Here is a 16,604-nt window from a genome sequence, read left to right as displayed (position 1 = left end):
AAGAATTAGCTCGTCTCCTCTTCATTTAATCTTCCAAGCTTTTTAAAATGATATTGGGATTATATTTTCATCACCAAAATTTCCTTAATATAATTATGGGAAAAGTTCACATACCCCCTCAAACTACCACATAATTGATAATGTCTTTCCAAATTTTTAATTGTAAAATTTCCCCCCAATCTACCAAAAATTGTCAATGTTCCCCCTAATGACAAAACTACCCTTAGTAAAAATAAAAACAAAAAATACTACACCTTCTGGAAAAAACCTAAAACTAAAAATAAAAAATCCAAAGAGTGGCAAATTTAAAATTAAAAAAAAAAAATCTATTGTATAAAAAAAAAAAATTCTATTTTTTTTTCTTGTTATAAAAAATTTATATTTTTATAACTTTTTAAAATAAAAATTTCTGTTATAAAAAAATTAACAATTTTCGTTTAAGAAAATAAAAAATTTCGTTTCTAATTTTTTTTTTAACGTTTCTTTTAAATAAAAATTTCTGTTTAAAGAAAAAATCGTTTTAAAAAAAATTGTTTAAAAAAATTAAAATTTTAGTTTGTACACTTATTTTAAATCTTTCTTTTAAATTAAAATTTTATTTTTTAAAAATATTAAAAATTCTTTTTTTTTTTTTTGAATTTATAGGGGTATTTTTGTCATATTGAAAAATACATAGTGGCATTTTTATCTTTTTGCTAGTATTAGAGGGACATTAACAATATTTTGGTAGTTTGAGAGGGACATTGTCACAATTGAAAGTTTTTGGGGTACATTGTCAATTGGGTTGTAGTTTGAGGAGGGTATATATATGGACTTTACCCTATTATTATCAAAAAAACTAAATTAGATTTTATATGTTTTGTAAAAATAAAAAAACCTAAAATGGCAATTTTTCTAACTTACCAAAATATTGATTACGGGTAGTCACATAATTAACATTTTACATGATCATCTTATTTTTTATTTATTTATTTTTTTTGACACGTCTACACAAGGGAATTGAGAGGGGGATTCGACATGATCATCTTATTATTGACTAATTATACCACATTTTTAAAAGCAATAAATATTAATATGACAACTTTAATTGGAAACAATAATAATGATTTAAAGAATTATGTATAATAAAATAGTATAGAAATTTTAGAGTATCCTCGTCTCATCTCTGGTAGAAATTGATCAAAATATCGTGGGTTGAACCTGAAAGAACAGAGAAGGTTTCTTAATAGGGGCCCACCATGAGATTTGGACCAACCAGCATGGGCTGTCGTGTTGTTATTCCCACCACCACCACCACCACCAGGCCCGATGCCAACTGTGCTCAATGATTTGGCTAACATGCGCACCCCCACACGACAAGTGTTATTTGTGTTTCGGATTATTAATAATTTCAACAATTTTATTATTGGGATTATTAATAATTTGGATAATAAATATGAAAAAAAAAAAAAAAAATTATAAGACTTATTTTATGTTAGCTAAAGCTGCTCTCTTTACAAGGAAAACGACGCCGTCTTCTCTCTGTCACTTGGAGCTGCCGACACACCAACCATTTGGTCGATTTGTCGCATTGTAGGAGTAAATATGAAATATGACAGTTTGGAAAATGGAAATATTGGGATTCACGTACCAACCTAAAATATTAGGAAAGATTTGTTATCTCGTTATTATGGGAGTAGTTGGCAGTTAATACTATTATTTGGTATAGTTAGGCATGAAATAATGTTGACCAGGATATACTTAGAGAATATCTTCTATTCGGTCGTTCCAAAAAACTCATGTTTTCTGTCCTCCAATAGAAGAAAGACACCTCAATTAAAGCATGTATTATTTGTAAATTCTATTTTACAAATAATGTGAAGGACCTCGCACCTCAGTAAGTATATATGGTGCTTCACATAATAATAATAATAATAATAAGGGTAAACTTTACTTTAAACTCCTGAATTACCATACATCTTGAGAAGAGCTCCCAAATTTTAAAAACTTTCAATTTCTCTTTGAACTTTCAATTTGATGCAAAGTACCTATGCGTCAATTTTTAAACATTAAAAGTGATAAAATGACCATTATACTCATGATTTTTTTTAGAAAATGGTCTTTTTCTTCGTAATAATGACCATTTTTTAAAAAATATTTTTTTGGAATAAATAAATAATTTATGCTAACTACAGTGACTAATTTAGGCCAACTACAATAACTATTCATGTCGTATTAAAATAAAATTAAAGATACGGTTCTTGAGATATTTCAAAAAAAAAAAGGAAAAAATATAAAAAAGCTTCCCAAACAACCAGTTGTTTTCGATTTAGCCCCATAATGTTCCAAAAGTGATAAAGTAGCTTCCTAAACTACCAAACTATTGCATTTTGGCCACTCCGTTAGTCAAAACCGTCAGTTTGGACGGAAAGTGCAAAACGACACCGTTTTGCTATGGGTAAGTTACTATAATGCCCTTTTATGAAAAACATTTTTTTTGGAAAAAATATAAAAAAGCCCCCAAACTACCAGCCATTTTCATTTTAACCCCTTAATGTTCAAAAAGTGATAAAGTAGCCCCCAATAAAATGACATCGTTTTGCAGTTTTCGTTTAAACTGACGATTTTGACTAATGGAGTGGCCAAAATGCAATAGTTTGGTAGTTTGTGGGGCTACTTTATCACTTTTGAAACATTAGGGGGCTAAATCGAAAACGGCTGGTAGTTTGGGAGGCTTTTTTATATTTTTCCCAAAAAATAATTTAGTTCCTGGAGTCAAATTCTGTTAAAAAAAATGTTTTTATTCTCCTATTGATTTTACTTTAATACGACATGAAGTAATTTGTAATTTAGGCCAACTATAGTGACTAATTATTTATTTATTCCAAAAAAACTTTTTTTTTTTTGGTATTTATTCACCCATTGGGGAGGTTTTTTTTCACTAATTTTTTTTTTTTTTTTTTTTTTTACAATTATTTTTTTATTTTATTTGTTAAAAGAATATGGTTATTATAGGAATATAAAAAAATAAGTGGCATTTTCGATACATTTGGATAGTTTGGTGGGCTATTTTTAGTACCTTTTGAACATTGATGATGTAACATCCCCAGCCCGTTAAGGCTGAGTTTGCCACTTTTCTTCTTTTACAACAAAAGCTTTTGCAAAGATCTATAAAGTCTATCAGAGTACTTGATTTTTTTTTAGGATACGATCAATGTATAAAACATTCTTCAAGAGATTTTATTACAAACAAAATTAGTAAACATTAAACTTTAGTTGCGGAATATCATATTATTACAATAATTGATATGAAAAGACTTTGAAAGTTAATAATTATTCCCGCCCCCATTCCTGCCTTCTATTCCAGCGTCCTTTCTACCTGAAAACAAGAAATAAAACTAAATGAGCCCAAAGGGGCCCAGCAAGTAAAATCCACAACCATAAATAGTTTTGCTCCTTATTCTCAGTTTTGAAAATTGTTTTCACAAATAAATATACATCCAGCCATAATAATAATACATGTATGTACGGTTGCATCTTCCGTAGCATATATGTACTATTACATATATTATTAGATCTTTGTCATAAATCATCTTTATAAATCATCATCATAATGCATCGCTATAAATCATCGTTGAAAATCATCATAGTATATCATCGTTGAAATTATATTATCATTTTCTCATATTAGGGCCCATGTACACTATTACCCCTGTGTACGAGGGTTGCGAGTCCTTGTGACCATGGCACTGAATTGTGGCCTCAGCCATGCCCAACCGTCAATTAACTCTTTTCTTGGTGCACTCAACGGTCATGTTGATGGAATACCACCTTCTGACATAGCCTCCTTCAGTGGTTTCGCCTCCATCCGAGTATCGGTACCGAACTCCTCACATCCTTACTTATCTTAGGGCCAAAAATACTCTCCTCCATACATGTGCCCTAATTTCATAAACATTTAACTCATTTCTTGTACTTCACTTTGTACTTCTTTTGATGCATCCTAGGGCAACATGTAGGAGGGTTTATCATTATTCTTCTTTCTTATAATCATCATCATTTCTCAACTTTCTTTTCTTATAATGGAAACTTTTCGAAATATAAACTTGTTGTGCTTAGAAAGCATTTAAAAAAATAGAAACTTTCTAAATAATTCTTTTAGAAATCTTTCATGCATGCAACATATCTCCATGATAGGTAAATAAAATAATCATTTACAGTTTGATACAAGAATGAATAAATAGCATGACATGAAGTACTTTTAGAAGGGGTAGTGAATTTACTTACATCTAGACTGAAGCTAAAAAGTGGTCTGAATGATCTAGTTGCTCCAATCTGACTAACACCACTAGTATATTTTTCAAACTAATTTCTCAAGTCCGTTCTCTCTCGTGTTCTTTTTTTCTTGCAACGCTTTGTCTCGCCTTTTCTCTCTTTGTTTCGTGTAAACACTTTCAGAAAGAAGAAAGACCGAGTAGAAAATGGAAGAAGGAAGAATATGTGGAAGAGAGGATATGAGTAGTGAAAATTGTGAAGGGGAAGAGCTCTATTTATAGGAAAAAAACCAAATACTATTCCGCCTTTCATTTACAATTCTACCCTTCATTTACTATTTCACCTACCAAATACTATTATACCTACCATTTACTATTCTACCTACCCTATATTATTCTACCTACCAATCTCCAATTACCATTCATACAATATCATAAATTCCTCAAGAATTAACATCATTGCCTAATATGAATATTAATATAATCATAGCATCAAATTAATATCTCTAAAATAAGACTATCAAAATCTAAGGTGCTACAAATGAGATATAGTGCAAACAATTGGTAGTTTGTGGGACTTTTTATATTTTTCAATTCCCTAGAAATTATAGACAATGCAGAACGGGAGTAGCCAAAATGATTGATCCTGAGATATTGTGTTGGAAGAAATTTGTTTAATCCAGTCTATTTAAGTGACATCAATTTTTAGAGTACATGATTCTCATACGCATTCTAAAAATGCATGTTAGAATCACATTCTCTATGAATACGTGTCACATACTCTAAAAATAAATGTTAGTTTGATAAATTTCTTTAACCTAATTTGAAGGAGAATTTTGTCCAATATATATATTGCGTGTGTCTAATCGATTTTGATAGTCTTATATATTTTCATTTATACTGATTAGAGACCTCTTTGGGTCTATTAATCATGTTCATATGAGAAAAAATACTTGCTGTGGACCTGCTGAACAAAACTCCTATCCAATCATACAGAGAAATTTCTGGCCCCCATACTCTGGGTGTGCCATGGGAATATTTCCATATTAATGGAATGCATGCATTAATAACCTATGATGATCTTAGTAAACAGGCAGTGGCAATAGATCTATAAATTGTAAGGGTAAGAATTTTCTGAATATTGCTTGAACTTGAGTCAAATAATTTAGGACAAATTTCACTTAAACTTTCATCGCTTTTACAATCTCTTCTCAATGTTCAAAAACTCTCAATTTAGTATATCGAGCTTTACAAAATTTATAGTCTCACCCATGCATGTATTTTCTGTTAAATCCTTATTGAGGGGTGAGAAATTCTCAAAATACCCAGGTATTTGCCTTCTTCTTTTTTGTTAAAAAAAAAAAAAGAAAAGATAATTGTAATTTAAGGATAATTTTGTAATTTCATAAGTTTACAGGGATATAATGGTCATTTCAGCATTTTCTGTCTAATTTAACTCCAAACTCTAACGGAAAAAAGTTAATTTTTACCAATAATGGCGTAACATGTATAAGGGGAAAAGTTTTATCTGTTTTCTAATTAGAGAAAGGTATTTAGTTTCATCTTTCACTTTTCATCTTCTTTTTATTAAATTCCATATCTATATACATATGGAATTTCATAATTCTAGCCAAAGAATTAATTTTAGCCCTTATCAAAAACATGATGTCATGGCAAACATTAATATTATTCTTTGCAGTGTTTATCATTATCAATGCATTTGTATTTGAATTTCTACTTTGGTTATTTAAGGATCCAAGTCATGAATAAAAGGGCATGCCAAGTTTAATTCTCAAACTCTTAGTTTGATTTGAAGGAGCCCATGTTTAACTTAGGACACAGTTTTTTTTCAAACTCAATTGAAAAAATTTCCTCAAATCTATTTTATAAAAATGACATATGTCCTTTACATGTGAGAAGCACATTTTTTTTTTTTTTTAATTACAAGGACAAAGTTAGAATAAATTTTATTCAAAAAACATGTGTTTCTCACATGCTATTTAAAAAGCATGTATTTCTCAAATGAAAAGTAAAGCATATCATTTTTATAGAATAGATTGAAAAAAATTTCTCCAACATAATTTGGAGAAAAACTATGTCCTTAACCTTCCCTATTTTATTTGTTGAATCGTTATGCAATTGAAAAATTGACTATGTAACAATTGGCATCAAAGCCAGATTGCCCATCACCAACAAGTTCTAGGCATGTTGAACTTTCAAATTGATTGTTTAGAGCTAAATGTGACGTCACATGTTTGAAACTACAAGGTGTGAACAGGTTGATAAAGTGACATACATGGTGTGAACAGGTTGATAAAGTGACATCAACCGTATAAGGGTAAGATACGAGTATGATGATATGAAAGAAATATGAAATAATGTGATGAAATAAAGTTATGGTTTTAAAGTACATGAAATGTGCAAAGATGTTATTTTTTAAATACCTCAAAAGTGAAATTGTCATGAAACCATGCCTCGTTTTATGAATTTGTTACATTACATTTTCCACCAGATATTTTCTCAATTGTTTGTGAAAACCTTCTAAAAAGGCATGGTATTATGAAGTCATTTTGAGTCTATCAAGGGCTTATTTTCATGTAATGTTCACTTACTAAGTCGTGAACTTACGCAGTTGCTACTATTTTTCACCTATGAAATACCTTGATGTTTTGCAATTTAGCATATTTTAAATCAAGTTAGAGTTATTCTTAATTAAATCTAGGGGCATTACAGGCAACTTTCAGCAGTGGTCCTGTGAACTCCGCCAGCTTCTGAAGGTGGTTCAGCAACCTCCGACTATTAAGGACAAGCTCAAACTCAAAAAATTGTTTACAGTTTTTTAAAAAATGAAAACCATTTTACGGAAATTAAAGAAGATTTTCCTAGTCAACCGAAATTGTTTTCGGTTTGACTATGATTTCCAGTCGTACCAAACACCGAACAATAGGAAAAACATTATTCATAAAACATTTTTAAGTTGAAACAAAATGGAGGCCATAAAGAAAAGGAAAGGAAAAAGAAGAAAAGCTTTGACTGCAAGTTCATCCTCTTATATCAATTCTTAATCCCATTTATCTTTGTAGAGAGGAATGGGATGGATGAGCAATGATAATACTCGGTCCTTAGTTTCACCATCTTGAACACTGTGGCCATCCCCATGCTGGTACATGCATTGAGACATCCTTGCAATGTTCATTGCAATTTCAATAAATGTCTGAGAGAAGGGATGGTGACTTACAAATTTTTCTCCATTCATCTTCTTCCATGTGGCACTAATCAAAGATCTTATGTACTCACGAGCATCTTCTTCACTTGCACCAATTTCATTCAAAACTAGTTTTAAAATATTTAGGGCAAAATTCACTTACTATCCCATATTTTTCATCACTTTTACAATCATACTCTTAAACTTTAACAAGTGTCAATTTAGGGTTACCATCTTTCAAAAGTTTGTCATGTCTAAATTCAGCGTTAAATCAAATGGTTATTGAGTAAAATCTCTAGAATACTCTTAAGATGTTTATAAAATTACAAAAATATTTTGAGTTTTAGGCTGAGGTATTTTGACAATTTTACTTCATCCATTAGAATTTTACATTTAATTTGGACGGAATGGTTGATATCAGGCACGAAACTAGGATTTGAGATGAGGGGGGACGGAACTAAAAAAATAAAATCTTTAAGGGTAAAAATTAATTTTCGAGGGTTGAACTCATAAAAAAAATATAACATTTGAGATAATTTTTAAATTTTTTTTCAAATTTTTGCAAAAAATTTTTGAGGGGGTGGGACATTTGTCCCCCCAACCCCAGGGGTAGTTTTGCCCCTGGTTAACATTGCAAAATTTTGAAATATGGTAACCCTAAATTCATATTTTTAAAGTTTAAGAGTATAATTGCAAAAATAATGAAAGACAAGAGATGGTAACTGAAGTTTTCCCAAATATGTATATATATATGTTAGGCTACGTTGGTGCATGTGAAATATTTGGAAAAGCATCTCTGATTGCATACCTTAGATGTTCCAAGATCATCTGCAAATCGTACAACCATTGATGACCAACGGCTTATATTGGGAACCTCTTCCAACCAATCCAAAGTTTCCTTTGTTATTGGATTTGTGATAGAAAAATAAATATGCACAAGCATTACTGCTGGTCCTATTGAAACCCATCCATTCTCAATGTATTCTTCAAGGCTTGGTGTATATCCGCTGTAATACCACTTTGCTTCCAACAAGAAAGATCTGCATTGATCTGCCCACTGCAACATTTAAAGTGGAACAATCAATATATATATATATATATATATATATATATATATAAACTTCAATTAACTCCTGCGAACTTTCATCACTTTATTTAGTGTATCGAACTTCTAATTTTTTGTAATATTACTCATCTAATAAGTTTCTCCGTTAAACTCTATCAAAATTTCCAAAATACCCAATTTTTATAAAATAAAAAATAAAAAAGTGCAAAGATTCATTTATGGGTATTTTTGCAAATTCTATTAAATCCTGACCAATACACGGAAAATTGTAATTTTTTTTCTTTTTTCCAAACAAAAATATATAATTGGAGGTTATTTTAGTAATTTTGACACTCGTCTGTTAGGATTTAACAGAAAAACCTAAGGGATGTGTGCCATTGTAAAAAATCGAAAGTTTGATATATTAAATTGAGAGTTTTTGAACTTTAAGAAATAATTGCAAAAGCGATAGAAGTTTATGAGAGTTAAGTGGAGTTAAAGAAGATAAAATAAGGATGATGGAGTTTAATTAGAAGGCGAGTCCTTACCGCTTTTCTAAAGTAGGGAATGATGTGGAATCCTTGTTCTTTAAGGATGTCAAACGCCATTTCATTAATTGAATTGTGGAGAGCAAGGAAACATATCTTCATATAATATGGAAGCCGATCCATTGCATTGGTATCCCATCTGGAATCAAAAAGAGTAGAGTTTCTTCTTTATGTATGCATGTGTGTATGTAGGCATGTGAGTTACATTTTGAGCATTAAATAATGAAAAACAAACCTCTCGTAATGGCATTTTGAGCATTAAATAATGAAAAACAAACCTCTCAATGGCATCTGTGAAGAGCTGGAGTTCATGGAGAGTGCCATATACATCATAAACATCATCGATTACAGTTATAAGTGCATTGACTTTGGTTAATGTTCGCCGACAATATCCAAATTGAGGCTCAAATGCTTTTCCCACTGTCCACAAAAAATTCTCCATCAGCCTATCCCTCGCAAAGCTCAACTTTTCTCCAAGCCCAGTCCTCCTCCACCACCTTCATGCATGCATGCGAAACAAATTATATATATAAATAGAGGGTTCAATAATATCAGTTATTCACAATGGAGATTGGTTTTTGAGGCCTGCTAGGTTTGAAGACTTGGTGGAAATTCAAGCTTGACTTGCTGAAATCAGCTTGGAATCTTGTGATAAACCTCTGCCTCAAAGAAAGGTATCTATGTGAGTTCAAATACTTGGGAGGCTCTTAGGGAAAAAATAGATCAGATTGAGTGGTGGAAGCTAGTCTGGTTCCCTCTAGCCATTCCTAAGCAAGCCTTCATTTTATGGCTTGCCATGAAGACAGGTTGGTTACAGGAGAGACGTTGCTGAATTGGGGTTATAGAAGAGATGTTCAATGCTCTTTTTCAGGAATCAATTGGAGAGCCGCAACCATTTATTTTTTAATGTAGTTTTTGTTATAGAATCTAGAAGTTTTGTATATCCAGATGCAAAGTGGCTAATCTTCCTATTATATAGGAGGATATTCTTCAGCTGGGATGTGGTTCTTGGGGTCGTAAAACTCGTAACGGCTTGATTTGTCATCTAGTCTTGGGTTTTGCAGTGTATAATATATGGTGCACTCGAAATGAAATTAAGCATGCAGGTCATCCAAGCACAGAGGAGTAGATTTTGAAGAAAATTCTGTGGGAAGTTAGTGCTAGAGTGGCTGGGACAGGAAGGTTCCCAAAAACTAGTGTAACGACCCAAGGAAAAGCGCCAGCTATATCTGAACTATTACTCAAAAATGACTAGTCAATTTGAAACTTCTCTAGGATTCATTATAAAGCTCAGTTTTACCTAGTAACTAGGCAATGTGGGACTTAGCACCTATGATTATTTTTATAAACCACCTACTCTATGTGGGCTTCTTCTTATCTTCCCAATATGGGACTGAGGTGTTACAAACTCCCCATTTTAAATTTGTGACGTTCTCGTCAGGGCCACGTCATGCAGTGCCCTAGTATCACATGACCTAGTATTACTAGGTGGCTCTGATATCATTTGTAATGACCCGGAGAAAAGTGCTAGCCACATCTGCGCTATTATCCCAAAATGACTAGTCAATTTGAAGCTTCCCTAGAATTCATTATAAAACTCAATTTCATCTAATGATTAGGCAATGTGGGACTTAGCATTCATGACTATCTTTATAAACCATCCACTCTAAGTTGGCTTCTTCTCATCTTCCCAATATGAGACAAAGGTGTTACAACTAGGGAGAATCTTGTGCTTTGTTCCTCATGGAACCTGCCTATAGCTCTGCTATGTTGATGCAAGTTGCTGCAGGTTTTTATGGTTTATGTGTTTTGCTTTTGCTTTTGTGGCCTGTGTAAAGTCCTTTGTAAGGGCTTGGTTAGCTTGTTCTGTTTGCTGTATGATGGTGTCTACAAGTTGTGATTTCTTTTAGTGTGTTTGGGTTTTGGCCTCCGTGAGGCTGTGTCTTAGCCTGATAGGTAGGTTTGTAATTGGTGTTATTGTGCTTTTGATTTGTTTGGTTTCAATGAAGTTGCTTATTCATCCAAAAAAAAATAAATAAATATCAGTTTTTTAAAAAAGATTGTCAATTACAACATTAATGCATGCATTTTATAATTACCTTTCGGATTTGGTAAGTTGTCAAGTACTAGCTAGCTTACAAATTTAGGCTGTAATTTATTCTTTTCATGTTGCCATGAGATTTAGTTTCTATTTTACTAGTATTCATCATTTTTACACTTACAATTTTTTACTAGATGGGAAAAGTTCACATCCATCCTCTAAACTATTATTAAATTGACAATATCTCTCTCAAATTTTCAATTGTGACACGCAATTAATGTTTCCCCCCGAACTAACAAAAAATTGACAGTCTCCCCAATGACGAGAATACCCTTTAAAAAAGAAAAACAAGGTGTGAAAATTTAAAAGTTTTTAATTTTTATTTCTTTTTTGTTTTCGAATTTATTTGATTTTTTTTTTTAATTGAAAAAGAAAAAATTATGGCTATTTTTGTCTTTTTGCACTCATTAGGGAGGACATTGTCAATTTTTTTGATAGTTTAGGAGGGACATTGTTGTAATTGAAAGTTTGGAGATGATATTATCAATTAAGTGGAAGTTTGAGGAGAGTACATGGGCTTTTCGCTTCTGGATGAGATCCAAATTAGAAAAAAAGCGATGTAAAATATTTACCTTGAGAGTTGTTTTAGATCCTCTTGATGGACTGCTTGTACCATGTTGAAGTCCAATTCTGCAAGCTCAAGCAAGATAGGGTTCATGTCCTCTCTGCTCCTATAAATATCAATGAACCACCTTACTTCAAGCCTTATCATCCTCCAATGCAGTGGAAGCTCCAAAGCATGCCTCACCAAAGAAGAAAGATTTTGATCTTCTGATATGTTTTGCTTGAGGTACTCTTTGAGTTTTCTAGTTGCAAAATCTCCTGCTTCCTCCAACATACTTTCACCTTCTCTCAAAAGGAATGAAGCTTCATACAAAGAAAGCATTCCCTTAGTATCCTCACCAAGCGACTCCTCCAAGTTCCCCTTATCATTTGTGAAACTATTGAAAATATCTGCAATCAACAAAGCTCAAGCTTGCTACTCATTAACGTCTATAAGTGATGAAATGCTATATATATTGTGAATTAGTAGGTTTGACTGTTTGAGGATGATGACAGGCCCAAAGGAAATAAATTTTGATTTATGTTGTCGATATTTTCTTTCTCCTACGTATTTTAAAAGTCAGGTTAATTAATGGAAAAACTTCACTTACCATTCATGATCTTTCATCACTTTTATAATCATATTCTTAAACTTTAAAAAGTGTAAATTTAGTAAGATTTTCAATTTCTTTTAATTTCACCATTCTAGTAGGATTTTCCGTCAAATCCTATCAAAATTTTCGAAATACTCCTATTCTTAAATAAATATATTAAAAAAGATTTCAAAGATTCATGTCTGAGTATTTATGCAAATTCCGTTAAATCCTAACCAACGCCTAAATCCTTGTATTTTTTTTTTCTTCTCTTTTTTTCCTAAAAGAATGAAGGGTATGTTGTGAATTTTGACACCTCTTCGTTAGAATTTTCCGTTAAATCCCAACTGATGGTTGAAAAAAAATAAGAAAAAAAGATGAATACGCTAAATTGACACTTTTTAAAATTTAAGGGTATAATTGCAAAAGTGATGAAAGATGAAGAGTGAAAAGTGAATTTTTCCCTTAATTGATTCTACTCAAATCAGCTTTCCTGTTTTATTTACTTTGGTAAAGAGTATGTATCTATATAAACATGTTTACCTTGAGGCACACTAAATCCATTTTGTCTTAGCAGTCTAAACCCAAGAGCAGTGGTGTATAAGTTCCTCTCCTTGTTGCATATACCATGATTGGTATTCATGTATACACCTTCCAATGTGCTCCTTATTTCATCCTCAAAATGATATGATAATCCAAGTCTTTGCAGGATATCAATCAGCTCAAGTTGCTCCCCAGGTTCCACCACTTTGTGAAACATCATCCTCACTTCTCCCTTCAACTCATCTAGCTGTCTAGTGCAGGATTCCCCCTGTCAAAAAATAGTTGTAAAAATTACTGATTAAGTGGTTGGATATGTATTAAGATGAGAGTTTGCATCCCGAAATGGAAATTTTCAATCCTATTATTACTAGTCGTCTTTGATTCTACTCATGTCTTGATGGGATTGGGGTCAAGCTATAAATGGCTCAGTTGGATTTGAGGCATTGCATGCGGTTTCTCATTGTTTAGGTCCTTTATGTGCAGCTTCCGATGACAGGACCAGCCCAACCACTAGGCGAGTTAGGCCGATGCTTAGGGCCCCCAAAATTTAAGGCCCCCCAAAAAAAATTAATAAGGCCCAAAAATTTTTTTAATAATGCCAAAAAAAAAAAATAATAAATAAATAAATTAACCGAGAAAACCAAATATGTTCTAGAAACAAGAAAAAAATAACAAAAAATCTGACAAGCCATCTTCTCTCTTTGCTGAAATTGCAAAGACCAAGAAAATAATTGTATTATTGTTTATTATCTAGCCGTTGGAAGGCTGTATTGCACAGCCGTAGTAATGAAAAGCCTCTAATCATGTTTTCTTGGACACCACAAGAAGAAAGAAAACAAACATTTCAAATACCAGGGCCCTTTTCTCAACCTTCCGCCATTTTTCTCTTCTTCTCGAAGTCTCCAAGATTTCAAGAACCTTCATGCTTCATAATTTCTTTGCCAAATCAGGTTTTATTGTTCGATTTTTATAATTTATTTTATTATAGTCAAAATATTCTTTTATATAAATCGTGTTTGTTTAATTTTTTATTTTTGTAATCAAACATGTATACTAGAAAATATGCATTTGGATATGAAAATAAATAAATAAATAAATAAAAAAAGAAGAGAAAAATAGAAAAAACTGATTGAATCTCAAAGAGGAGTTGTTGATCAAGGGGTAAGGATTCATAAGAAAAAAAAATTGATTTCATTTTTTTTTGTATTGTTTATTTTTGTGTTTGATGATTTTTGACAATTTTTTTTCGTAAGTTTAAGGATTCATAAAAAAAAAATAAAAAAAAATAAAAAAATTTGAATTTTTTTGTAAAGTTTATTTCTATGCTTATGATTTTTCTGGTGGATTTTGTACGAGTTTTTGACAATTTTTTTGGTTGGTTTTGATTTTCAGCTCAATTGGTTGGTTGGTTTTGTTTTTTCAGCTCATAATTCTTTTGCAAAATCAGGTTTTATTGTTCTATTTTCGTAATTTATTTTATTAGAGTCTGAATATATTTTTTTATAAATTATGTTTGTTTAATTTGTTAATATTTTTAATCAAACATGTTTAAAAAAACTGATTGAATAAAGAAGAGCTTTAAATGAATTTGTTATTAGCAATAAACAAAATGTTTATGATAATTTAGGTGAAAAATTCATAAATGAATAATAAATTCATAAAAAATAATTAAAAAATAATGAAAATATTATTGATGTATTTATGTCCAGTGGGCACTATCGGGCACATAGTAGGATAGCTACTGTCAATGTCTCCCACCTGCCTTTTTAATTAGTGAAGAAAAAAAAAAATAATAAAAAAAAATAAAGGAAAGGGAGGGCCAAATGTCCGTACCACGTATTCACTTGTAAGTGACTGGATGTAATTGTAGTGCCAAATGGAAGGTTGATAGTTTGCTGATCGCCGAACAGTACTACCTCCGTTACTAACTGAGATTTCGTTGGTGGCCATGCACTTGGAATTAGGACGAGGAACATTGCCATTTCTGGATATTACAGGTGCGTTGGGACGTTTAAATGGGAGCAGTCCAGTGAGATTGCAATGGTGGACTGAAGCAAGAAGGTGAAGAGCCATTGAGAAAGGCCTTTAATTACTACTGGAGCCTGATCAATGGGTTACTTGGAAAAATATGCTTCCACACTTCCACTGCATTCCTTTATATATTAATTATACGTACGTGAAAGGCTGCCATCTTTGTCATGAAATGCTATTACGTCAAAGGCTGCTAACTTTGTCATGAACTGTAATAATAGCACACTCTAGTTAGCTAGTAAGGGGATCCTATTCCCTAGTAAGGAGGCCCCGTGAATCTAGGTTTGTACAATGCCATGGCTCTTAGCAATTATTGTATTTATTCCTTTCCAAAAAAAAAAAAAAAAAAAATTATTGTATTTATCCGCTAACCACACTGCTTTGGGAGATTAACAACTATCCGTTGATTAGCGGTTATTTATGAGCGCTTATTTTTGTGTTTTGAGCCTCTTCTTACAATATGTTATAAACGGTTTCGAGACCATTTAAATGTTTTATACTTGTTTTAGGATTTGTTTGAGTATGCGATTTCAACAAGTACAATTTAAAAATAATAATTTTAAAATATGTTATTTGAAAACATGATTTTTAAAAATACTACAAAAATTATAATTTATCCTTTAAAATTATGCGTTTTCAAAAGGCATCACATTGGCTGCAATTTGAAAAAGCAAATTAATTTCTACGTTTTTAAATCACAATTTTTTTCAAACGTAATCACAGACGATTCTTTTTTTGTATTTCGGTTTAAAATCGTATTTTTTATCTATGAAATCGCAATGCCAAACCCACTTTTAGTTTTGTTTTTGTTAACATATTACATATTCCAATAACCTAAAACAAATTAACCCAGGGCAAAATACTAACCATGAACATGATTTTGATGCTCCAATCTCAAGGGGATACAATGAAACATTATTCTGCATTTGCGCATTCTTTGCAATAATGCATGGCGGCTTGTCCTGTTTCCTGTCGGTATATGTGCCACAATCATGCATGGTATATCATGTCGCTGTAAAATTTGATTTACATCATGTCAAAAAAAAAAAATTTCATTTACATGTTCGTATACCAATAACTTGGAAATCCAGTTCGATATGCAATTATGCATGCTTCCCCAGTTCCCCATTTGAGACAGCAAGGACGAATCAAATTTGAAAATATATGGCACAAATGCTCCCCAACTTTAAGACACGAGTAATGATGGATAGCTATTACTTTTTCCGAAATTCATCTAAAAAAAAAAAAAAAAAAACAAATTGTGATGCCGGATGCCATTTCAAAAAAAGTGATGATCCCGAGCATTATTCTTCTTATGACGGGGTTTAGGCCAAATATGTCACTGTGAAGTGACTTGAAAGGAAATTGGATCCATGCGATGATTCATCTTAGGAAATGATTGGTTAAGGGCAAATGATAGTGATGCCCTTTCATAGCCTATCATTAGGCATAAGCTATCACGCAAGAGCAGAACTAAAACTTTTAGTTTGAAAAGGCCAAATTTTAAAAAGAAAAAAACTTGGATGGTGCCGCCCCTATTAATTAGGTACTTTCAATTTCTGCAAATCATACTTAAAAAAGGAAATAAAATATCAGTTATAAGTAGAATAAGACGTATTAGAAGGGAATCATAGTTTATAACCATCAGATATACATACTTTTCATTGCATATCAGAAGAGAAGCAAACGTGGCAACCCATTATTTGACAAAGGCAGCTCTCCAACAATCTTTGAAACGAAGG

The 16,604-nt window shown here is 31.8% G+C and overlaps 1 protein-coding gene across 1 annotated transcript; it reads right to left on the bottom strand.

Moving 5' to 3' along the window:
- Positions 1–7,208: 7,208 nt before the first annotated feature.
- LOC132165546 (myrcene synthase, chloroplastic-like) lies at positions 7,209–14,914 on the bottom strand. Its single transcript, XM_059576166.1, has 7 exons — positions 14,665–14,914; positions 12,832–13,099; positions 11,725–12,106; positions 9,330–9,548; positions 9,052–9,190; positions 8,251–8,515; positions 7,209–7,616 (listed from the first exon to the last, which is right to left on the bottom strand). Exons 1-7 carry the CDS (start codon positions 14,902–14,904, stop codon positions 7,315–7,317), a joined length of 1,815 nt encoding a protein of 604 aa, XP_059432149.1. The 5' UTR covers positions 14,905–14,914; the 3' UTR covers positions 7,209–7,314.
- Positions 14,915–16,604: the final 1,690 nt, after the last annotated feature.

The sequence above is a fragment of the Corylus avellana genome, chromosome ca1, assembly GCF_901000735.1.
Source record: "Corylus avellana chromosome ca1, CavTom2PMs-1.0".
Classification (NCBI taxonomy): Eukaryota; Viridiplantae; Streptophyta; class Magnoliopsida; order Fagales; family Betulaceae; genus Corylus; species Corylus avellana.
The sequence above is the reverse complement of the archived record's forward strand: the minus strand, read 5'-3'. Positions and strand labels throughout refer to the sequence as shown.